The sequence below is a fragment of the Nyctibius grandis genome, chromosome 14 (genome assembly GCF_013368605.1).
Source record: "Nyctibius grandis isolate bNycGra1 chromosome 14, bNycGra1.pri, whole genome shotgun sequence".
Lineage (NCBI taxonomy): Eukaryota > Metazoa > Chordata > Aves > Nyctibiiformes > Nyctibiidae > Nyctibius > Nyctibius grandis.
The window spans coordinates 5360571-5386438 of record NC_090671.1 but is presented as its reverse complement, the minus strand read 5'-3'; the positions used below and the strand labels follow the sequence as shown (position 1 = coordinate 5386438).

Sequence of the window (25868 nt, the reverse complement as noted above, 5' to 3'; positions counted from 1 at the left end):
CACACAAAGTGGGCTCAGCTCTACTGCCAGACAGGCCACTTTTAAACTGTTGGTAATTACGGAGGGATGACAAGCAGCTTTCTACCTAATCCATTACTTGCAGAATTCACAGCTCTCTGTCTACTTACTCCATAGGAAAGTCAATCCCGCTTCAATATCTCTGTCATGGACCACAAAAATGAGCTTCACACAGATAGATCAGGTGACATCAGGACTCTCCAGGGCTTCCCAGTATCAGACAACTACTGTCTGGGTTGATTTACACTCTCATTTCAAAGGCAGGTGCTATGTGATTGCAGAACAACCTGAACATTGGGGTGGAAGAAACTCCATGATCTAGGGTGAACCTAAGAAAAGCAAAAATAAAATCTATCTGCATGCCATTACTTATGGTAGGCCTGAGGTGAAGGCTGGCAACTGTTTGTGGAATAAGGAACAAAACAAACAAACAGACTGCAGAGTCCACTATAGTCACTGGGGACATAAAGCAGAAGCTCTATAGACTCCACTAAACTCAGCTGGAGGGAAAAAGAAATCTGGTAGAGAGGGAGCTCTTCACTCCCCCTGACCAAGAAGAGGGGATTGGTAGCACAAGCAGCTTGATAATCTCAAAAGCCTAAATCGTTGGAAAGCAAGGGAAGGGGGGAGGCAGGCAGCATTTAAACAGCATCTTGTCATTAGTGCCCCTAGGAAATCCACTGATCATCACAGCAAAGGATTAAAACATGTTTAAAAAGTAATAGTAAAATGAACTAAACAACTGTCAGAGAACATTTAAACCTCATTCTTGACCCAGTGTAAGTTACAGACTGACAGCAGGACCTGTGGCCAGGAGCCCTTAAAATTAACAAGTGATCTGCACATTATGAAAGTTCCTACATTTCAGATCCTCAGAAGAAAGAATCACTACACAGTGGACTGAAGTCTGCTTCAGCTGCTCAAAGGAAGGTTGTGTTTCTAAACAGCAGCAACAGCACTGGCATGTTCCTTCATGAGTAGTCTTTGTCATTGCAAAGCACTTTTCAAACTACATCTTGTAAAATCCACAGAATATAATAGCGGGTGGAAGAAGTACAAAATTAAGAAACTTATCCAAGATCTCAGAACATGCAAGTAACTCAGGAACAGACCCTTGAAGAAACTGGTACAGAACAATGTCTTTCCATGATGACATATTGCACGCTTTCTTGGGGCTTTAAAATTAAGTAGTGTCAAGGATTACCTTAAAAGCAGGAAATTCAGATGCTTGCCTATCTGGTCAGGCATTTAAAGCATACAAAAACTGAAGAATCTACAGCTCTAAGTAAGTATGCACTTTAAAATGGCATTCTGCTCAGCTGAGATAACAGGAATTTTGAGTCTTACAGTTCACATGCATAGATAAATTCCAGCACTCTTTCCTCTGCCTACATCAAACTCACTAAAAATATAGAGAACGCTCCATGCTCTTCAGAAAGGGACATTCAGCACTCCCACACTCAGTAGATGCTAAAATAAGTAAAACTTTACTCCCAATGGAATTAAGTTACACATATCCCCAAACTGACCTTACATTGAGCACGATGGCTGTTGGAAGCTTTCTAGAGAGAGACCCTGGCAGAACTTTCTGGAGAGCACTATGAAGTCCTCTCAGGTGACCAGAAGTCACAACTGGGGCATATATAAAGAAGCCGCTTTGCAGGTAAATATTATCTATGTGGACTCCAGATAAGAGTTTCAATGTTGTTACGCAGATGGATAAAATTATTTCACACATAGAGCTACGAGAGAGCATGCACTGATTTTATGACGCAAGCTATAAAGCCAAGCGACAACTCCAGCGTGCTCCTCCATCAACAAACTGTTACTAGTTAAAAAACTGATCCAACTGATGAGGCCTTGCAACGGCCTCATCACTGCATCATGGCACTAAGCAACTCTCCCCTTGATTATAAGCAGAAATGCACAACGGGTGGTTTCTCTTGTGTCTGTCTGCAACTGATGTTTAACAGTAGACAGAATTTTTAAAATCTTGTTATTTCTCCACAATCATAGTAAAAATATTCAAGTTTAATGCAGAGTTAAGACATTATTTTTTTCTATTCCCACTACAGGAAATTAGTGATACATAATTAATCCTAACATAAATATCTTCGCCTAGGCTCCATTGAGCACATTTAATAGAAAGTACAGTTATTACCAAATCTCAGCCCTGAAGCTCTCATTCTGCTCCTTGGAAAAAACTGAAAGCCTACTACCTTGGTCTGATTTAACATTTTCGATAACCCATTTCCAAGAACCCAAATTCAAATTGTGGCTTGGATCCCATTCACTTGACAGTTAAGAGACCTCGTTCTAGTCCTTTTTTTGTAATACAAAAGTAGGAAATTATCACTCGACTGTGAACTCAGGAAAGAATTTGGACAAAACAGCACGTGTCCGCTGGCCAAGCTCAAGATGCGCTGGGATGGCAGATCCAGACAGAAAGTTCACATCGCACCTGCCCACACCACACTCTGCATTATTATGGCCGGAGTCATGAAAAGCAAAGCCAGCAAGCATCCAAAAACCTGAATGCACAAAGAAGCCAAATACTATTGAACAAACGCCACTTGATGCTAATTAACATTAAGGCTGGACAGAACCTGCTGTGATTCAAACTTGCACTCTCTGTTCAAGCAAAACTTCACCGAAGTCTGGCAGAACCAGTGACTGAACCACAGGTGCAGGAAAAGCTGTCTGGATCTGTGAACTGCTTTCATATCATGTGGTGATGGAGAACAGTCTGCATCAGAGCATGCTAGCTGGGAATGGTACCCAGCCAGCTAATCACACAGTGATGTCTCATGCCTTTTGTTTGTTTTACGAAAAAGAGGTTCTGCCAATTGGTTTCAGATCAAAATTCTTCCTAATCAGGAAAGAAAGAAAATTCATATAAAATTATGCTTAGTGGGAATTAATCAGAAACACAGTCCTCCTGAAGGCATAAGCCTTTTTGGTTAAGTAAAAAGTTGCCACCAGCTAATGTGCAAGACAGTAATGATTAGCCATCTGGTGAAGGTTCCTGCTAAGCTTGCCATGTTACCCCCTATGCTGAGGAAAGCAGAAGGTGGATCAGTTACATTCTGTCCTTGCCTGCAATTGTGTGGTCATCCTTAAGAACAAGACACAAAGCTTTCCAGCACAACCAGGAATTGTAACTGTTCCGACTTTTCAGCAGCCCATATTTTTTTTATCACTGCATCACAGCTAAATTATTTAAAATAAAAATTATCTATTGCCTTTCTGAAAGCTGAATTTATCCTCAGGCTTTATCAACCTTTATTATTTTTGCCCCTTTGTTTCCTTCTGCAAAAATTGCAACTGCCAGGAGGCTTCCCAGTCATCTAAAGAGCATCAGTAAACAAGAGCAGAGACAGATGGCTGCAGCTCAGTTTAAACCAGCACAAGATCCAGCCTCTCCCCTGCATTGCAAGTACTCCCCGTAAGATACAAACATATGCATAAAACCAAACATGAATGCAGTAGTCCCAGATAGAAGACAAGTATGTATATACCATCTGATAAGGAAGAAGTGACTGTGAGGACAGAGTGCTGAGGTTTCATGTACAGCATACAACCGTACAGCCTTCCAATAATACAACGGAATGTAAGGATGGCAGGGGGGCAGGGAAGAGTTCTCCCTCCATTGTTGCTCCCAAAAATATTGCTGGCAAAAAAAACAATCAGCAGGGAAAGTAAAACCAGGCATCTCCTTCCAGCAAAGTTACTCTTCTGAGAACTAATACACTGAACTCACACAACCTGAGAAATTGACAACAGCTCTTACAGGCCTCTCAATTCACCTACTACTTCAGAAATTCAGTCACATTGACAAATAACATATTAATCCCTTATTAAAATGACAGATTCAAAGACACAAAGAAAACCCACAAGATAACTCACAGGTTTAGAATGATAGAAGTCTATCAAAACAAACATAATGGGATTTTTTCACTCCCAGATTTGATTGTTTTTCATTTACTGCATAGCAGACTACTGGTGTTAGCAAAGATACTACTTAAATTATGTGCCTTGCCTTGCTAAATAGATTCAGATGTCCACACACATTCAATAAATCTATCTGAATCAATATAGTTCACTGTTTGCCTCTTCCACCGGCTATAAATCCACTGCGATTCCACAGACACACCTGCATGCCCGAATGACTTATATGAGTTCAAACATTGCCCATTCTTCCCCAAACAAAAATTTTGACTCTGCTGAAATTAAATCAACAGCTCTCCCTCAGGGCTTCCTGATATCCCAAGTTCTTCCTTCACTCAGTGATATCTAAAAGCTTCAAGAACAGGGTTGCACAATCATCACCTCCAATCAGCTCTAATTGAAGGATGACACGAGGCAGAACAAGAAACTGGCGCTCCAATTAATACAGACAGGAAAAAACAAGATTGTGGGAGCAGCATCACTACTGGTAAAGCTCCAGCAAAACCCTCAGGTTGTAGCACGTTGGCACACTACCACCTCTGAGGTAGAGTTTAACTACTCCTCAGTGCAAGAATACGAGGGAGGGAACAATGTGGTGGTGAATACTGAACAGTTCTGGCCCCTTTTTACCTCACTGTTCACATTGAAACTTTAAGAACTTATTAACATGGGACTCCACTGATCCTCTCCAGAGGAGCCTGAATCAACCCTTCCGGGAATCCAATCTATATTCCTAAAATGTAGGCTGATGTATACTTCTGCAGGAGCTTCCTAGAACAGGAAAACTACAAAATAACCACAGACTTCTCACATTAAGCAGTTGACCCCTTAGAGCGATTCACCCAGAGACACCTAGAAAACCGCTCCCATTCATTTCCATGACACTATTTCCTGGTCCATACATTTAAAAGACTAAACAAAAAGCTGGTACGCACCTGTATCCCCATGGAAGCAGCTGTCCTGGTGACATCTCCCAGAAGGCAAATCTCCATCACTCGGCCAGATCTGTCCTGTTTTTCGTACACCCACAATAGTAGCCTCAGACACAATGACCTGCTGCTGCCTGTGCCGTTTTTGAGACTGGGGGGTTGGTGGACTGCTACTGTCAAAGGACTGCTGAGAGTTCTGGGAGGGAGAACGGCTTTTATCCCGATACATGCGGTAAGTGGTGGGGCTGGGGGAGACATGGCTGGACTGCCCTGAGGAGAAGTCTTCCTCGCTGGAGGTAAGGTTCTCATTAGAGCTACAATCAGGAGTATATCCTCCTCCAATATCTTCAAAACTCCTCGGGGAATAAGATCTCCTAGGCCAAGTGAGATGTTTTTCCTGGTCAGTTGTGCCCTGGTTTCGCAGGATAGGTCCTTTCCCTTCTCCTTCCCCCATCATTCCACCAACATAGATACTTTGATAGGGTTGAAAGTCCATGGGCTGCCAAGGTGAGCGGTTGCTGCCATTGGCATTAATCAGGTTATCTTTGAGAAACCTGGGGTTCAGTTCAGCATCCTCACATTCTCCATCATAGCCAAAGCTGCTCTCTGAGGACCTTCCTCTGTAAGCAGGCCTCTGGAACTCGCTGAAGCTGGGTACCATGTTAGAAGGGAGCGAGTGCAAAGACTTTTTGCGTTCCATTTGCATGGCTTGGCTACCAAGAGAGCTTATTTTATCGGAAACTTCTTTATCGTTGACCTTTACTAGACCCTTCTCATGATGATACTCCATGTTCACATAAAAGGGCTTTTCAACAACATCCTTGTTATCTCCAGAAGAATGTGAATTAACCTTTTTATTCCTCTCAAAATTGGACCTTAGGGCTGCCACACTGGTACTGTTCCCTCTCTCCTTAGAAATAGGTTCAAATGATCCCTCCTTCTCAGCAGATCCCACTAGCCTGCGAGTGGAAGCCGATCTGTGTTTTGAAGGAGAGCCATCTGTATCATAGCGATTCTCCATATCTTCTACAACTCTCTTCAGTTTCTCTTCACCATAGTACTTACACCTGTCCTGCTCGCCCTCTCCATGATGGGGGCTGTCCAAAGGCGACAGGTCTGACCCATCACTCTGGGTAGACAGCTTCCGTAGAGAGGGTATCCTGGGTTTGAACTTTTCCTCCCCATGGTGTGACTTGTTTTTTTCATATTCATCTTGGTCAGCAGACTGGTGATGATGCAGGTCTTGGATCTGCTGCTCTGCACCCCCTTCAGGTAACTGAGAAACACGTTTAAAACCCCATCTCTGTCTATCATAGCTTTTTTTCTCCTTTGCCAAAAGAGTCTGCAGGTAAATCATGCGGAACCTCTCCTTGTTGACCTCCATCTCCAGTCTCCGAATAGATGCTTTGCACATCTCCAGCTCCTGTTCAATGTCTCCCACAGATTTCAGCTCCATTTTAGGAGGCTCAGAGTCTGCAAATTGTGCTTTCCAAGCCTCCACAAACCCCACAGGGTCCACCATTTTGCATACAGGAGTAAGTGGAGAATATGGGAAGGAGGCTGGAGAGAGATAGGTAGAGAGAATAAAACAACCGGATCTCACATGTAGAAGCAGAAACAGCTCCGGCAGGGTCAACTCAACGCGTCTCTTTCACGGTCCATGCAGGGAAACCGGGAAGCAAACGGCAATCCTCGGAGCAGTCTCTCCTCCCCGTCTCCTTCAGCTTTTGCCGGCCCCAGCCCCCCGCACGCCCGCTACTCTCCCGAGCATGACTGCTCTTTTGCTGGCGAACAACAATGCTCCCAGCCCGGCGATCCCAGAGCACTTCAAAGTGGGTGGACAAAGGAGCAGGCTCGGGGCGGGGGAGGGAAGGTAAATATCACCCCCCACCCACCCACCTCCTGCCGCCGCCGTCCTGGGCACGCTCCTCAGCGCGGCCACGCTCCGGAGCCCTCCGCTCCGTCCTCCCCTCGCCAGCCCCCGTGTTGTGCTTTCTCTTTCTCTCTCCTCCTTCCCCCCTGCCCCTTTCCCTGTCTCCTCCTCCCGGCTATTGTGCTGGCCTCTGGGCGCACACGCTCCCCGGAGCCCCCGCGCAGAGCAGCGAGGCGGCGGCGCGTCCCGCGGCGAGCTCCGCCGCTACCCCTCGGTGCCCGAGCGCCCCGCGGCCCCGCGGGAGCCCCCTCGGCGCGGCGGCGGCTGCCCGCGGCTGCCCATGGCGCGGCCCGGCGGCGGCGCCCCGACGCGCAGCGCTGCGGAAGGGGAGGAGAGGGAAGGAGCCAGGCGCGGCGATTGACACGGCGCTGGGGCCTCTTAAAGGGGCAGCCGGGCCGGCTGCGGGAGGCCGTGCCCGCGGTCCCGCGGGGCCGGGGGGGCCTGGCCCGGCGCCCTTCCCCACGGCGCGACCGGAGGCGGCTGCCGGTGAGACAAAGGCAGAGATCCGCGACCTCGCGGACGTTCACGGCTGCTCACGCTCGAGCCACAGGCCTGGACGTCACCATAGATAGACATGACTATACCTAAAAGCGTGGGCGAGACCTATCGCACACCTCTGTGTGTGCACAGGGAGGTGCCCATTCCTGGCCATACATCCGCGCCCTCATACATTATGTATAAGCAGCAGCACGTCTCTGTACTCTCTGTGTTCACAGCAACACTTTCCCCCCAGGCACTGATGCAGCTCACCTTCAAAGGTCACGTTTTCCCCCACTAATGTAAGTGCTGCTCAGTAGTAGGCTTATCATTCACTCAATCCTTCCTTCCTTGCCAATAAATAACAAGCTGGATTTCTGAGATGGCAACTGGTACTCCAAAATCACCATGATATTAACAATAAAGCCTGCTTTGTGCAGGCATTAGTCTCACTTTTGTCCCATATATTATCCTAGCCCACATAACTCGGAGTCCCACGCCTCAGCTTGGGGTGAAGGGTGGCAAATTATTTAAACAAAAGTCTGGCTGCTGAGTATTACTCCTGAAATCACAGTCCACAATCTTGCTTAAGCTCTGTATCCTTTCCATGGGCTAATTCAACCTCTGAAAAAGTGGTAACACACCTGGAGTTCCATCTTGCCTGTTGGGATGATAGGAAAAAGTGAGCTATGTACACCTCATATCCCACATAAACTGTCTTCTTTCACATCTGCAGTGAGGTGTATCTTTTCTGGTACGTGTTACTACAAAAGAGGGTGGGATATAGCCCCAACAAGAACTAATAAAATCCCGTAAGAATGAAAAGCACAAGTGCACAGGAGTAGCTCTCTTACCTTTGAGACACGTAATGTTTCATAATCCATTAAACAGTTTCTCTCTTCATGCTTTTTTATATGCCAAACAAAATATTTTCAGGTATTTTCAGACATATCACAAATGGCTAATCATGTATTCAGTTTTGCATAGTTCATCCCTCTTGGTTTCTGTTTCCTGGCTTTAACCTCTTTTCCTGCACTTGTTTCCTCAGCTTTTAACACATAACAGGAATTGGCTGACCTATATGGAAAACAGATTGTAGTCTAAATCATAAAAAAAAAAATCTATAAGTTTAGTAAATATCTCTATAAATCTTTCAAGAAATATCAATCTTTCAGAGAAATAAAATAAATTGGCTTTTCACCATTGATACTGTTTGCTATTTGTTTGCCTTAGTGCCAGTTTGAACCACGAAACTCTGACATATGATGTATTTCTAGTAATATGCAATCTAAGACTGTACTGGCATGGTTATAATAGTGACAGGTGTATTACATCACAGGGATATGTTCTGAATTCATACATTACTTTTACTGAAGTATCACAGTTCTGTTTTTTTATGACTAGAGTTTTTTTCTATTTGGGTTCACTTTTATGACATTTGTGCCCTTTCTGGAGGGAGTAAGAATTCTGATGAGTCAGAGGAGGGATTTCTGTATGCATACTTTTAGTGAATAATACTACTCAACACCTGCACCCTCTTTATCTATTGAGGTACTAGAACATCAGAAATTCCAGTGGGAATCGAAGGGATCTCTGAATTTTTGCTGATTCTTTATGCATTCAACAGAGTATTATTTTAATAGGATACAAAATTTCATTAAGGCTATGGTGGCAGACACACATCTGTGATTTGAGACTGAAAATCCTGTGATGAGGGAGCTAAACTACAGACTGCCCAGCACATACCCTCTGCTGGCCTACCAGAGATTGCAAAGCCCCGCTCAGTCACACGGAACCAGCACTGCAGTGACCACAGAGCTCCCTCCTGTGGGAAAGAAGAGCCAGGCGGCTTAGGCTGAAAAGCGTTTGAGCTGTCAGTTCCGAACGGCTTCTTCAGCACGACCCCACACGAGAGAACCAGAGGTTTTGTAAGAAGGCAAAAAAAAAAAAACCGTTGCACGTAAGCAGAGTCTTTTTAAAGAGAAATAAAACATGATTTCCGATTAATCTGTGGCTGAAACGAAAACACCATATTGTTGTAGCACAAAGCAGCACTCTGTTGTAGAGTTTGACGAGGCCCGTAAGTCTCAAGAAATCCCATCCTAAATCATTCTATGAACCCAGAAAAATGGGAACTCCCCTTCTTAGAATTCAGAGAATGGCCATTTCTGCCATGAGAACAACCTCCTGGCCAAAAATACATGAAGCTGATCAACCACCTCCACTACCAAATGCAGATTCTGATGCAGATTCTGCTACAACTTCAACTTGTCAAACAATTTTAACTCGCATGCTCAGAGGATGCGATACAGAGAGGAGTTTATAGCATTCACTCACCAGTGCATAATATTGTACTCCCTAGAACAACCTCAACTAGTGATGAAAACCTGAAAAGACACAGAGGGGTACGGATTTATTCATGAAGAATGGACTCCAGTTGTACCACAACGAGACAAGCCTGAGCTGGGAACCAATAGGATTCAGAAAGATCTGAATCACATGACCTATAAGAATATAAATAATAATATCCTACGTGTCAAATAATCACTCAAAAGGCAGAAACAACATCATTAAAAATTAAAAAGAAAGGCTTTTATAGTAAGAACTGAACTTTGCCTGTCAGGTGACTTTCTTAAATGTCTTTTGATCTATTAGCAGTCCTTTTGGTCAAATAGATATGCGTACTTATTTAAACAGGAACTCATTAACACATTAGCTTCTACTCGTTAAGACAAAAAACAGCATAACATTAGTACTTCTTTGGGGAGATGATCGATTCTTACAATTGCTCTTTAACTTTGCTTCAGACTGCCTCCGAATTTCACTTCTCCAATTTCTCAGCTGCAAATTCCCCAAGGAAGCTGGCACTGCAACTCTTGCCATGATTGCTGTGAGGACCTCAACTGGTATAAAACCAGTGGTTTAGCCTACCTATGTTTGCAGTTAATGCAGTTGTAAAGACACTGTTTTCCACAATATTAAGGCTTCTTCAAAGCCAATTAAGTTGCTGATAGAATGGATTAACATGCACAGATAAAACACAGGCCAGATAGAAACATTTAAGAACTTGCAAATTTATGTTTATTTTTCCACCAAAGTTAGTCTCCTTTGTGCTTTCCTAAGCAATTTGCTATTTGCAACATGATCCAAGATTCATTTTAGATGATCAATACCGAGTACTTTGCAGGGGAAGTCTCAGTGGGGCTAAAAAACACCTCCCAAAACCAAACAAACAAACGAAAAAAGAAAAACAAAAAACCCCCACCAACCAAAAAAAAACCCAGTCTCAAAGCATCCATCATAGAATAGGTTGAGTCAGACCATCGTCAAGTGGCAGTTAATGACTGACAAAAGTATTGTATTTGTACGTGAAGTTTTTGGAGCTCCAGAAGATACAAACCAGTAATGACATCAAGCAATGTACCGAATCACTAGAAAAAACTGTCCCAGCTGATTTTCCAAGCAATGTGATTTAATTGCTGAAGAGATTGCACCTCTGTGACTTTGTACAATAATTGAGCTTAGCAATGAAAGAAACACTTAGGAGATAGATACATTTTTTGGGGGGGGGGGGGGGGGGGGGGGGCGGGGGGGGAACCCAAACTGTAATCCTGATCTTTCCTTAGATTTGTTACTGAGTCATGTTGTAGCTGTAAACATTAACATGTCTGCACTGAAACCTAGCACCTAACCTACACAACGTGATTTGCTGCAGTAGAGTGAACCATCTTTTCTACTCTCATTGAGACTTGGTAAACATGAAGACCATGGTTATGCTGCCCACTCAGTGCAGCACGTGGTACAAGTGGAGTGTACATTCGTCATCCTTGTGGAACAGATTTGGGAGATGAACAAATACATAGAACATCATAAGGTCAAAATATTACACATTAGATAAAGAACTCCTTACATACCCACACATATTCATTTTCTCCACCAAATGCTACATTTGTGTCTTTGCCAACAGAATCAGCACAACTGCCAAAGTGAAGATTGTCCGATAAAAAAAGACACAGAGTTCCTAGATCTCTAGTCATCATATTCTATGAAGCTGTTCTAACTTATGTCATAAGAAAATAAAAGTAATAAAAAGGATGTTTAAGTCATCTTTTCTCCACTTTTTCCTATTTTTTATCAAACAATTTCAGGGGGAAAATGGCAGAGAATCTAGAATATTTTCAGTTTGATGCATAGATTTATTAACAAATGTCTTTATTTTCTCAGCAGCTCAAATCTGAAAGGTCCTGTTATCATGTTTTCCAGATACTGTTGTTTCTGTAATGATTGAATGAATACATTAAGAAACTGTAACTTGTAACTGTCCATAGGTTTTCTTCTCTCTCTCCATTTAAAATAGTTGCAGTACGAAATTTAGAGCATCACAGAAGATGTTCCACTTTTTTTTTTTTTTTAATGCTAGCATAGCATGTAATGCTGGATTTGAATTTTAGAAGTATGGAGTTAGAAGCTGCTGATAGATTTCTAGAGAAGCAGTCTTTCTGTTGTCCTGCTTTGAAGGACCATAAATTTGTATGGTTTAGTGCAAGCAAAAGATTTATAGCATCTATCTTTAGAGAAATATCACTAACTAGATACTCAGAACTGAATATTAAAATTCAGCGAGATACTGGGAAAATTAGAGGGAAATAAAATAAGTGTATTTCCCTTTCACTTCTTTTGTACTTTTGTAGTTTAAACCTAATTATCATAATCAATCATACTAATACAATTTCACAAATACTGACCAAATATTTATTATAGTAATTTCTGGCAACATTACTTGTCATTCAAATTTCTGGCTATGTCATTTATCAGCAGGAATGACTTTTAAAACAGGAATATCTTTTGCCATCAGTCACTATTGCCCAAAGAGCAAAAGAGCATTGTGAAGCTGGTTTGCTTCGATGAAGTTCAGTGTTACCCAGAGCTAATCTCTCCCCATTAACCAATGATTGTGATTTCTAAAGAACTAATTGCACAGGGTTATGCCAAAGGGTATTTGAAAAGGCAAAACTGGGGCAATAGTTTTTTGATCCAGACAGCACACCAAGACATCCAGAGAGCAGGTTCTACCATAAACATTCCGTAATGACATCTTCGTACGGCAAGTACCTCAGGGCTTCACTAGCATGTGTCGGCTTCGGAGAACTCCATCTTTTCCCATCCCTCTAAACCCACACACACTTGCAAGTCTTTTCACAAAATGGCAAAACTATTTATCTACTATTACTGCTTCTATTAAGCAGTGGAGCAAATTGCTCCCAGCATCTAGTAATCAAATTATCTTGTCCTGTAAAAGCAGATAGAGTGACTAAGAGTTTAGCAGCAGTATTGAATCTAACCTTACCAGCTCAGAGTTCCAACCACAGACAGGGACGAACAAGTTCATGACTGACACTGCGTATGGTTCCAGAACCATGTTACATTACAACAAACAAAAAACCCCAGTTAGAATAAAAATGAAAACTTCATTACTCTTAGCAACAAAGTGTAGACAATATTCATGAAGATCAATCCAGAGAAGGATTCTGCATCGTCTTTGGAAGACGGAATACATGAAATCTAATTTTTCTGTGCCATGCACCTATATGACCATTCTTACTTATTCAACAGAGTGGAAAAGAATAGCATTCTGATAACATTTTCAAAATACTAGACTGCTGGGATAAAACAACAAAGTTCCTACCTGGACTTCTCCTAGGCTTGGAAATATTTAAATACTGGGCTCTGATTCTCAGGTGGAAAATGAAAATACAGATTTTTCCTGGATGTAGAAAACTCAGTGAAAATTATGCAGTCTGCATTTGAGTACTTCCATACCTGTTATTTAAAAAGATTTCTTTTGAAACAGTTTTAAAATATTTGGAATGCATAAAAGCAAGTCAGAGTTATTTTATACTATGATCTTAAAAGGCAAAAACATATGGATAGCACCCTTTTTTCTGAACTGCCATTTGTTTTCTGCTCCCATGTGAATGTAACTTCACTATCTAAGACCTCTAGAGAATTATCAAAGAACAACACACTAAAACTACATAACTTGACTGTAAGTGTTTCTGGCAGACAGGTGAGCACATGGCACTGGCAATGTCTTCTTGCATTAAGACAAGGATGTTAAGTTTCCACTACACAGAGAAAGGTTTATGTAACAATTGTACCATCCAGCACAAGTGAGCCTGCAGCAGCAAGGGAACTCTCAGAAAGAAACTGGATAAATTTCCCCTCCCTCACTTCCAAAAATAAAACCTTCTATTTCTAGTTTGAGAGCTTTCATTGTTGCAGGTGCTCTAGCCTGGACTACAGAGAAGCATGGCGCTTGCAGAAACAGTTGACAGTTAGCAGCAACTCAGGCTGACTTGAGTGTTGCCTTCTGGGATTTCCATCGTGTTCTTTTCCAGTTCTGCAGAAACAAAAAAGTTATAAAATCAATTCACAAGAAATTATACCATCCAGTACTAAGGGTAAAAAAAACTGAATGCAGCCCCAGTCACTCCGATATGCTAGAACTCAGGTAGACAATGACATGAATATGCTTGCAGGTGTTTGAAACAGGCTTTAATGCTTGAGAAACCTCCTCTGTCCTTCAGACTGTAAACAAGGAGAATACACACAAAAAGCAAAACTTAACATACTGATGAGGTTTCCTGTCCCAATTTGGACCATGTGCCCAGCAGTTTTCTCCAGCTCCTTTATCATGGACTGTTCAAAGGCCAAGGCAGCAACTCGGGAAAAGAGCTCTTTGACATTTTCCCCTAGGAAAAAGGACAGAAATTATGTGGGTTTACAACTGCACATCAACACGTTATCAAGCATAACAAGCACATCTGTGAACAGATCACTGCTCAATACTGGGACAGAACAGGACTCTCCAATAATCTGTCCTCCATTCTGATCACTGCAGAGAGAATTTCTCATTTTCTTACTCTGGAATACAGTACTGTACTGTACCTTTATTTTTAGTCAGCAACAGAGAGAATTCAGTTTGTGGTATAATCTTTTCTCATTGCTAATGTTGAGTAGCAGTGCACATGTGTATTTATGTAACTACCTATGAATTAAACATGCTTAGACATTGCACAGCAGCTCAAGTACTCCTTTCTGTAAACATGACAGTGCAAGCACACAGACAAATGCTCAAATTAAAATCAACCATTAATAAACCTGAAGTTGCTAATAACAACAAAATACAAGAACAACAAAAAAATCTGCATGGGAATCGGGGGGATAAGGAACTTTAACTTCCTCCCACCTTTGTGGCTACGCTATTTTTACATCCTTTGCAGTAACTTACCTGTTTTGGCTGAAACCGACCAATATTCTGCCTGCATCTCATTGGCAAAGCGGATGGCATCTAGCTCTGTCCTTTCACACACAGCATCTGACTGAGTAAATAACATGGAATTACTTCAACAAAAGAAGTGTATCATCTGGGCTGGTAATAACATAGAGGTACTGCTAGCACCTATACTGTGATGCTTCCAGTTTTCACAGTGGCCTTTCTGGCCTTGCCCTTAGAACTTGTGCTATCAGACATGACTGCAAGAATATTCAAGTACTTAGCACTGCTTTTACAATGGAAGTCTCCATACACCTCCCACAGCATTGAAACAACACAACAGTTGACAAAGGTGATCATTGTATCTAACTACATAGTGTGGTGGGGAGCTATAAAGAAAACAGTCCAGCTACTGGTCTTTACATTCTTGTCACCCCATCATTTTCAGCAGAAGAGCTGCAGGACCAACTAATCACAATGGTTCTTTGGGTTTAATCTTTCTTGTCTCTGCCTCAGATGCTTTTCCTACTCCATCTATTTTCACTATGTTGTAACACAATGGCCTTCCCCCCTTTTTGTGTTTGCTCTTTGTTATCTCTTAAGACTAAAGAGATAGTCTTCAATAGATTTTGCTTTCTTGCACTTAATTTTCAGGTCTTTTCCCCCCTTTCATTTGTTCTCTGTGAACACCAAATCAGTATGTTGCTATTTGCTTTCAATTTCTGGTCCGTTTGTGATGGATTATACCAGTCTTGTTTGTTTGCACAGTTTTCTGTGCATTGTCTTACAATGGGGAACCCCTGCACAACTGAGAAGGATTCTAAAAATTTGGAGAGGATGATGTGATATCAAGACGAGAAGTAGAGTGAATCCAGTTGGGAAGATACTGGCTTCATACTGAAGTAACACCTAGAACCCACAATCCTTTGCTTTGCTCTTGCCTCCCTTTCAGTTGAAAGTGTTATCTTATTCTAAAAACAGAAATTAACTTACAGTAAGGAATTCTAGCTTAGACAAGACTTCAGATTTGCCTTCTCAGAGGTCTGGCACATTTAGCTTTTACTGCAACTCAGAAAACGCAGCATAACCAACACAAAGTATCAGAAAAACTGTCAGACATGCAGCTTTCTGGGACTTATTTTCAGTGCAGGGTAAGAAACAAACTGCATAAATGATACCGTGGCAGCTGGAGGGGGGAGAGGAATAAAAAAAAAAAAAATTAACCAGCAGAAGCAGCAAGTTTGTTTTGAAATCTTTAAAAATTAAGTATTGATAGCTAGAGAAAGACAAACACAAGACTCAGAATGGTATAGGGTGAGTGCACTATCGCCTGTTGTTCTGAAAACGATGTCACATTCAATTAAGTAAGAATTCTTCCCTGTTCCTGAATAATGAACACATCGTCCCTAAAAAAAACCACAAACCACCAGCTTCAAGATCATTATGTACTCTGTTCTTTTGTGCACCCAACTTTTCTCTGCCTTTTCAGTTGTTTGTATGTGCCTATAAAATGTCATGCAAGGATTGGAAATAGGGATATTTCACTAACTACTGATTTTTTCAGAAAGTGTCTTCTTAAATTGGTTCCAAGTGTGCTGTTCTATTTACCTGTGATCTTCTTTCTTTCTGTTTAGGTTTTTCCCTCAAGGTTTTTGTCTCAACAACATTGTGTACAACTTGTAAGGGAAACCACTTGACGAACTAGGGGAAATCTGGTTTCCTTATCTGCATTCAATTTACTTACTTACCACCGAATCTTTTTTTGTTCCAACCAGAAAGATGAAGCTGGAATCTGGCTCATTCTCCCTCAATGCATCTTCTAGCCACTGTCTGAAATACAAAAAAGAAATGAGAGAATCAGTCAGAGGGACTGAGGAATATAGGAGAAAGTGACATATAATAAGGTCACAAGAAAAGTGAGGGGATGAACTCATGTGAGAGTATCAAAAGCCTTTTATTCTAGACAGAAAGAGACCAGGAGCTATTCCAACTCCTTTCAATACATGCCTTCCACTAATGAAAAGTTCAAACATGCCTACTGTAAAGTGCAAATTCAACAGTGATTTTAGCACCCAGAGAGAGTATTTATCAGTATAAGGGAGGGGGCAAAGTTTTGGTCGAATAAGGAATAAGAAAACAAGAAGCAGAGGAAAAAATATGAACAACATATCAGTTTAGATACAAACAGGAACAAAGAGTGAAATAATCTATTCAGCATTATAAAACAGCTCCCTATGAAGGCTGCATCATTCTTGTCTCCCAAGCTTTTATATTTTTGATACTCTGGCAATCAAATTCCTCTTGAGTCATTCAACACAAGCCAAGGAGGGAAGGGAACGTGTGTGTGGAGGTGGGGGAATCAGGTTCACAGGCTTCAATTATTTTCAGCCAAGCAGAGACACTAACATATATATATATTATTTTACGAAGTCCTATATAAGTGAGCTAAGTACCACAGCAGTACTCTAAGGAAACAGTCTAGTGCATATGCAAATCAGACAGAGTACAGGTGGTAAAGAAACATGTACCTGCATCACAGTCACAACAGTATGTTAGAAATATATATGCTCTGAGCTGGTGACACCAATGTGGATCATAGATCCATGTAGGGTTTTGCCGCCTGCACTAAAAGCAGAACAACTTTACTCATAACAATTAGAGTGCTGTTGTATCCAAACCATTGCAAGTATCTGAACCAGTAAGTTTGCTGTATCTATATATACTTTGAGTTTTTAATTTTCTCTCCTCTTTTTGACAGCCTATCTCCCAACAGAATCATTACAGAAACTAGAGAAACAAAACAATTTCAGCCTAGCAGGGACCTAGAAAATGAGAGGCTCTTGAGACATGCATGAGATGCACCTCATCTATTTCACCATTTACATCAAACACCAGGCTGTTATTCTGTTTATAGCAAATGGAGAAAAAGAAGGATGCTTTTGGGATGCACTTCGTCTCTTCCTGCATGTCTAGTTTTGGAAGGATCAAGCTCTTACTGAAGTGCCTCTTTCTCTCCACTGATTATAAAGGAAGACAAGGGTAAATAGTTCAAATTTATGCTCTGCATTTTCTTCAGAAAAGTCCCACCCTACATAATGCAAACAAGTGACTCTCATTCTCCATTTCTTAGCTCAATAGAAAATACACTCAGGATCCAGCAAGTTCTCAGCAACTACAGAATAGCCAAGGCAATTAAACCTGCTGTAAAAGCTTTAAAGGCTGAGCCAAAAACTTACTTGGTGTGAACCAAAGTCTGGATATCAGCCAGATCAAACACTGTTATTATAACTGCAATAAAAGACAAGAACAGAAAAAAGTAATTCAGTTAGAAAGTGCATCGGAAATCTCTCCAACTTATCTTGTTAAACAGAAAGAAAGTTTACATATAAAGTGCACGAGCAGATTTAACACACAGGAGATGGAAGACTCCCAATTTTCTCGTTCCTCTTCCTTCTCCAGGACCCAGTAAGACTGAAGTCCTCAGTCTTCAATCTTATTTAGTCTTTACCTGTAGTCTGCAGTCTATAGTGCTATTATTCCTTTTATTTTGGGACCACTTTAATTCCTGCAGGAATTGTCTCCTACCAAAGGGAATGACGGAAGTATCCACTTTGAACTTCAGCAATAATCTTACCCAAGCCCAAATTCCTCTCCTAGACACAAGTGCCAATTTTTATCACTGCGTCATCAGAACATTCAGAGCTTGCAGGTGTGACAACATATCAATTCATGAGCTTTTTAGTCCCTTCTTCTCTCCAATAACAGACAATCCATTCCACCACACTATGTCTACAGGTACCTTTCCAAGAGGCACATATGCATATATGTTTCCATATAAAGTACAATATCCCGTCACAGCCAGAATCAAATTAATATTGTTCTCACCCTCTGCTCCTCGGTAGTAAGCAGATGCAATGCACTTGAACTTTTCCTGACCTGCTGTGTCCCATCTGTGCAATGGGGGGAAAAAAGAAGTTTCAGGTTAATGAAACCCAGTGTAACCTGAGTAAACATGGTAATGAAGCAGCAGACGGGTACAAGTTGGAGAAGAATGTGATACCAGAGAAGTGTTACCATCTGTAACATGTTATTCATTAACTACTGACAGAAATACAGTACACCTCTATTATTTAATGAAGACATTTGAACTCTGTTTTTATCTTCCTTTTTTTTAATTACTGGTCATTTTGGAGACACAATTCAAATATTTGTATTCTGCATGGTAATACCCTTTTCTTAAAGCGCTTTTTCCTCATCTATGTCATTTGCATGTATTTCTAGGGCATTCTAATTTTGAAATTTTTTTTATGCTAATACTAGCTAAATCATATATTAGCCCATATTAGAATCTTGCAACCCCTAGATATGATATCTGTCCATAGACTACAAAATTAGAGACCTACAGCTCAGTCCACCAGGTACTAATGACACCATTAAAGAAAATTAAGAAAGTGCTTCTTATTGATGAACATCACACGCAGTCCTCTCAGCTACTGCCAGCTCTACAGAGGCTTGGGTTTTTGTTATAGCCTAGCACTGACAGTCACAGATACTTGCAAATTTATCTTGTATGGAAATCTCTCAGCAAGAGGGGGCACTAGTGCTTGCCATATGGAAATATTCTACCCAGCCATGGAAGATTCTGCAGATAATGCAACCTGACGTTAGTAGCTCATGAACCTTACTGCCTCAGCTGACAAAATACTGATGCTTCAGTCTACATTTTTAGAGGGACTCAAGTTCCAAAAGAATAGTGCCTCGCAGAATTTTCAAAAACCCAATGGCACTGGAATCAATGGGAAATGGATTTCTAAGTATTTTTCAATAAAACCCACTAGCCATCTATTTACATCAATGATATCTCAGAAAAAAAGTGTTCCTAAGTGAAAAGGTTTTTAAGATTCATGCACTAAAATACTTCATGCAAAGTGTCTTACTTCTGCGCTAGGTCACACTACACCATAGATGATTCAATAATGCCCTCTACAGAACAATATTGCCAGCCACTGGAAATACCAAAGGACATCCTTCAGCAGAACTAAAGCAGATGATAGGCCACGATTCCCACTAGTCTGATAAACAAAGGTGAAAATCAAAGATTTTAGGTTCACTTTTTAATAAAAACACTCAAGTCTTTCTATGATTTGGGAAAATCAATTAGTCCCTGATTAAGAGATGCTGACATCACTGGACACCTTACCATTAATTTCAATGGCTGCACGAATAAAAGTCCCAGTAAAGCCAAGTTCAGTGCTCATTGTGCCTACTAAACTCAAATGTCATAATGGTGCAACAGTAGAACTGGACAAAGTCTGTGGCAAAAGCCAACACTTCTCTTCCAAGGAATTCGAGTAAAAAAGGCAGAACCCCACTGAAATGGCACACGACATCCAAGATGAATTTTCTTTGACAAACATAATATTTTTTAGGGATGAGAAAACCAAAAGAGTCAAATTTTTACTACAACTGCAGGTCCAGGTACAGAATTTGTTTTTCAGATGACATTATTCTTTGTGCAATTTTTTTTTTTTTTTTAAATCTTTATTCCACTAGAGTCTGCAGCAGTTCAAGCTCTGCTGAGATTGTACTCTGTGCAATACTTAACCACGCTGTTTCAACTTACATCTGGAGACTGTATGGTACTCCAATTATTTCAAAACGTTCAATTTCAAAGTCCACTCCAATGGTCGCCTTGTAGTCTCGGTCAAAATTATCTTTACAAAACCTGTAATTAAAAAAAAGAGATGAAATACTAGTAACAGCCAGCTACAAATAACTGCAAAACTAACACTATCTAGGGTAAATTATGAAGAAAAGAATTAACTAACTGTGGAGTGGCTATATATTGCAAGAGCATATATAAAACCACCAATAAACAAATTAAAAAAAAAGAAATATTGGATAACAAACTAGAAAGCATACACAACTAGTTAGATCTCACGATGAGATGAGAATCAGAATAAAATCTCTTTGGACTGTCAAGGAAGATACAGTATCTTATAGTTTTAGTAACAACGGAATATATTTTGGGTCATAAATAATGACCCAAATGATTAAATAATGAGATTAAAAACTTACCATATCTACTTAAGAACATGGCAGAAATAATAAAATGCAAACATAGACAAAAAGCTGTCAGGGTGATCATAAGCTGCAGAAATTCAGTGATCTGTTCACTGGACTGAGGTACAAAAAGCATAAGAGCTGTTTTTTAACATCTGGTAAAGAAGCAACTAACTATTCTTTAAGGCATTCTGCATTTCATCTGTCTTATTTTAGAAGCTATGGATGACCTAAAAATGTTTCAGTGAACAACCTTACAAGTAAGGAGAAAACAAGAAACCAAGAACTCAGACACTGGAAAGATTTTTTTTTTGTACCTTCTGATGGTTTAGCCTTTAGACTGGATTTCTTAAGGAAACACTGTAGTATATTTGACTGGATAAAAATAGTTCAGAATATAACATATAGCGATTGAAGTGCGGGAGCGTGACTTTCTGTCTTGGTATATCAAGCCTGTCTCATTATGTAGACTTTGTTTTGTCTTTTATTTAATAATGAAACCATGGTTCAAAACAGAACCATGAAGTACTACCCTGAATGGACAGGAATGGAAACATTATAACATTTATTTTAGAAAGAGCAGAATCAAACTATCTGCTGAGATACACCGTACCTGTGGATGAGGCTGGTTTTCCCAACATACAGGTCTCCTACCACAACCACTTTGGATATTTTCAGCCTGTTATAAATATTTGAAAACATAACATGTTTTTAGTAGCAGTGTCAACATTCTCTCGCTAAAAATTCTGATTTAGAACCTTAAATTGCAAACGATGAGCACATGTATCTGACTCCAGTTTACCTAAATGCCGCTGTGCTGCAGCATCAGAGTCTTAAATTGTAAGAATGAAAAAGAAGGTCACAAAAAACCAACCCTCTGGAGCAGAAATAGTCCAATTCCTACTCTGCATTTTTTTTTCTTAAATATAATCCAGTGGGACATAAATTCTATTCTATAAAAATTGCTTTGACTACAAGTATATACATTTGGCAGTTTGCACATAAGACCATCGAGTATCTGCAGCCTTTTCATTAAAATGAATCACAAGTTTCCATTGACTTTAATAGTACAAATCAAGTTCTAAGTGCATAGACAAGAAATTGCTGATAACAAAATAACCCACTGCAGAATTTGTCTCTGGGAAAAAAAACCCCACGTGGTTAGAGCCAATACATTTTCTGACTATCTGGAATAATATTTATCTGAAGCTGGCTTCATACAAATAATCCTCTTTGCTCTGGGTCCTCCCAGGAATACACCAGATGGGCTTTAGGTGACTCAGCCTGCATTCTCAAAATTGAAATGTAGTGTAGCTTTTAGGAGATACAGGTGGATGAGTGAATGTGTATTGGTTGACCTAAACTTGGATTCACATATCCTGTGCACATGCTACAAAAATGGCTTAAGAGTTCTTCTTCCATCAAGGAATGGCTTTTTAAACAAAGGAATTAATCTTCTATTGAATGCTATTTCTGGTTATATCAGGCTTCCATGTGATGCTGATTCCAAGTTATCTATTCTAAATAGTCCAAATCCTGACCGGTAAGCTGCATGACTAATATTTCTGAAAAAAGAAGGCATTTTGTGTGCCAGTCAATGCTAACTGGGTGGCCACAGGCCCCTAAGATGCTGACATGTCTCTAGGTGATTAACTGTTACTGATAAAACACTGAATAAAATCAATGATCTTAAGGGAAAAGCAAAAAAGTGATGGTTTAGAGGTGTGAGCTCCAGCAAGTCATATTGGGGAAAAAAACTCCCTAGATTAGACAATTTAACACATTGATGAAATATCAAGAGAGTCTTAAATACAGCCATTAGCTACTGAATTTCTCAGACTACCTTTCCAAATGACAAAGAAATATTGCATTGCTTGGGATAATGGAAAAGGAAGATAATGGTTATTCCTGTCAAGCTTTATGATTACTGTACAAAACACTCAGTTGTCTGTCCCTCCTACCACCGCCCCACCAAAAAATGACCTAATAATAATCATATCTAGAGAGCAGTGACAGGAAAGTGGTTTAATTTTATTCACAAAGCCAAAATGTAAAGCTTTTCAGCTATACCCTGTTACCAGAATAAATGAACTAGAGAGCTGGTTTACTCTGGAAATAAATAAAAAAAAAACCAAATAGATCTTGGTTACGGAGAGGAAAAATGCCTCAATTCACTAAAGCACGTCTTGCTAGGAAAATTGACCGGACACTTGTAACAAATTTACATGAAACTAAGACAGTGACTGCGCTTCCGAAAAGCAATAAACTCACAGTTATCTCTCAGAGAGATATAGATCGGCTTCAGTTTTTTTTAGCAAGACTCCCTAGTGAAATGAATAAAAAGTTGCAGCTAAAGATGGATATCATGGGAAGTCTTGTGGAAACCAACAACTCTAGACTGGAAAGAACAGTGAACTAATTGTCTGTATTCATAGAAAATCCACTTTATGAAAGATTCTTCACACTGGAACACAGAAACATTTATCACTAAAACATACAGCTATTTATTTTAACTGAGTAATGACGATTTCTAACATAGCTTAGCTTTCTTGCCTTGCTTCAGGAATTAAATCAGTACAAGTAACAGTTCTGAGAGATGATGTGAAAAAAAAAACAACTTAAAAGTTTATTACTAGGGCATAAAACATTTTATTTGGATTTTTCAATGCTATACATTTACCAGAATTTTGCTCCAGTTTTAAGGAAACATTTCAGAGAACTTCTCAGCATGTATACTTCTAAAAGCCTAAAGCTAGCTTCTTCTGTGTTTCAAGCAACTTAGAACTGCTGTATGTTTATATCCTCCCCAAAGCCTTTATTAACTGCTCATTTGGAACACCAACAGAGAACACAAGGCTAGATCTGCCCTATTCCTTATAAGTGCTCTAGAATTTCATTGCCATACTGACTCACATGTGCAAAATTCAACACTAATTTTAAAACAGTCAATTAATCTTTTGAACTAAGAGTTTAGTTCAAAGTTGCTAAACAACTATTTATTGATAAACAACTCCACTATTTTTTCAACACTATTTATACTACGACACTTATGAGAAGAAAAGGCACTTCATTCATTTACTGTCAAACAGGTCAGAAAACTGCCACGTGCACAGGCTTAGCTGCCTTGAAACATGCTGGAGTGAGGAAGATGAGGAATGAGGGAGGAAGCAGCCTACAAAGAGCTTACAATATTTTCTTCATTGCATACTTGGTTTACTATAAACTTACCCAACTGTTCCAGTGCTCTGCTGACAAGCTGTCCTGACCTGTGCATGGAAGTGCTCTTTGAACTCCAGACAGGCCTCAGGTGTGTACCACTGAAAACAGGAGAGAACAGCCACTGGGATGAACTGTGTGATGTCTACTTTGCAAGAAATCAAATCAGCAAGAGAAAAATAGATAAGAAGATTAATTCAAAGAGTTTGTCAAGCACAGGAATACCCTGGCATAAGAAAAGGGATCTCTTGGGTTACAGGGCAGTAAGGCTTCCCCACATTTATGTTTGTAAAAACCCCTTCGGACAGCACCATCATTTTCCCACCTCTCTGAGTGTCAGCATCCGAGCACTAGGTAAACTTCCACAGTCAAATACATTTGATCATCATTCTGTACCATAGCAAGTACCTTAAGTTATCCCAGTAATCTAAGACACACAAGACAAACACAGATGGGAGCATACCACCAGCAAGTCATTATTACTATGAAGGCTTTTAGATCTCTTAGATGTGTGAAGCACTGTTTTTATTACTAGTTTTTAATTAGGCATTACTTAAAAATGATAAAAACATATTTTACCTTATATTTGCTTTAAAAAACTGTGTGTGTTTTCATAAAATTAAAAGTAAAATATGTGCCTGAGATCAAGCATGGAAAAAAATGCTAACACCCTTAAAAGGATCTTTTGAACAACTGAAAAAACAGAATGGTAATTCCTTGTCCTTCCCTGCACTTAACTCTTCTATTATACTTCAGGTGCAAAACTCTTTGGGGACATGAAGGATTTTTTCTGTCTGTGTTTCTACAGTGCTTACTACATTTGATCTACTGTATGAGTAAGGTTCCTATACAAACAGAAAATTAAAATTGCCTCAAATTCTTCAACCAAAAACCTCCATATAGATCTAATTAGACTTTTTGCATATTTAATATCAGATATGGTTCTTATTTCCCCTTGGTGTAGGAACTCTTTAAGCATGTAATTATTAATGTTTGGCTGAAATAACAAGATAGGTATTATAATTAACACTTTTATTACAACACTTTTGTGGCAAGAGTCACTTTCTGTAAAGGTTAAAAGAAGAAATTAGGATTATTATTAAAGATATCAGCATTGAATGGGAACATGAGGCCACATTCATCTTTTAAATAAATCCTTAAACAATTTGTAATTTTAGCAGAAGACAGCAACTGTACATTAAATTAAAATACTATTAGCACAAGGGAAAGATAGCTCAATGTGCCAGGTGCTACATACTGTGACCAGAGGGATAAAGAATGCTCACCTTGGGAAACCGGGAGATTATTCTGTCCCTAGTCACTGGGGGAACCAAGTGCATTAGGTTGGCCTTCATCCTCCAAATTCAATTAAATTCTACCAGACAGGAAATATGTATAGAGAAACATAGTATTCAGGAATTGCCTCAATACTGGGAAAATATGATAAAAAAAAAAATTAACAGTTCTTACAGACTCATCATCTTTTTTTCTTTTTAGTACACCTGGCAGGTCTTTGACTTTATTTGCGTTAAAGAAAACCTGTTTCTTATGTAAAAGGGACCACTTCAGTGCACATAGCTGTAGTAGCAAACAGTGGCTTTCTGAAACTACAAGGCACCAACTCTAATTCCGTGGGAGCGCAGAGAATTGTTCACTTAATTCAATATAAGTGCTTGGAGTTTAGCCCTCAAAGGATTTTGCAGTGTTTAATTTAAAAATCTTGCTCATTATTGTTTGAAATGCCTCTGCACAATGCACATTAACAAATGTTAGGGGATACCAGATTTCATTCGGTCAGAAGAAAGGAGGAAACATGAAGCTGCCACATTTCTTGGCACAGCATCAAACTTTCATCCAAGATCAGCTCAGAAAGAATGAAATCAGTAGATAGGCTGACTTGGAGAAGGAATAATGTTCACATGAAAATCATAAATGCATTTAGATATCCCACTTGAGACATATCAATTTGGTTATGCAATGAAACCTCGTGGGTTGTTGGGGGAGGGGA

General features: G+C 40.1%; 2 protein-coding genes across 2 annotated transcripts in view; both read right to left on the bottom strand.

The window, feature by feature from the left end:
* BCR (BCR activator of RhoGEF and GTPase) overlaps positions 1–6774 on the bottom strand; it is a 103531-nt gene extending 96757 nt beyond the window's left edge. Inside the window, exon 1 of the mRNA XM_068412286.1 lies at positions 4902–6774. Coding sequence (XP_068268387.1) covers positions 4902–6417 — 1516 coding nt within the window. The 5' untranslated portion in view covers positions 6418–6774. The remainder of the gene's footprint in view (positions 1–4901) is intronic.
* A 6866-nt stretch (positions 6775–13640) lies between these two features.
* RAB36 (RAB36, member RAS oncogene family) lies at positions 13641–25215 on the bottom strand. Its single transcript, XM_068412868.1, has 10 exons — positions 25147–25215; positions 23873–23961; positions 21258–21323; positions 20205–20306; positions 18467–18531; positions 17818–17869; positions 16330–16411; positions 14597–14687; positions 13938–14057; positions 13641–13705 (listed from the first exon to the last, which is right to left on the bottom strand). The coding sequence occupies exons 1-10, from the start codon at positions 25213–25215 to the stop codon at positions 13641–13643; spliced, it is 801 nt and encodes a 266-aa protein (XP_068268969.1).
* Between the last annotated feature and the right edge of the window lie 653 nt (positions 25216–25868).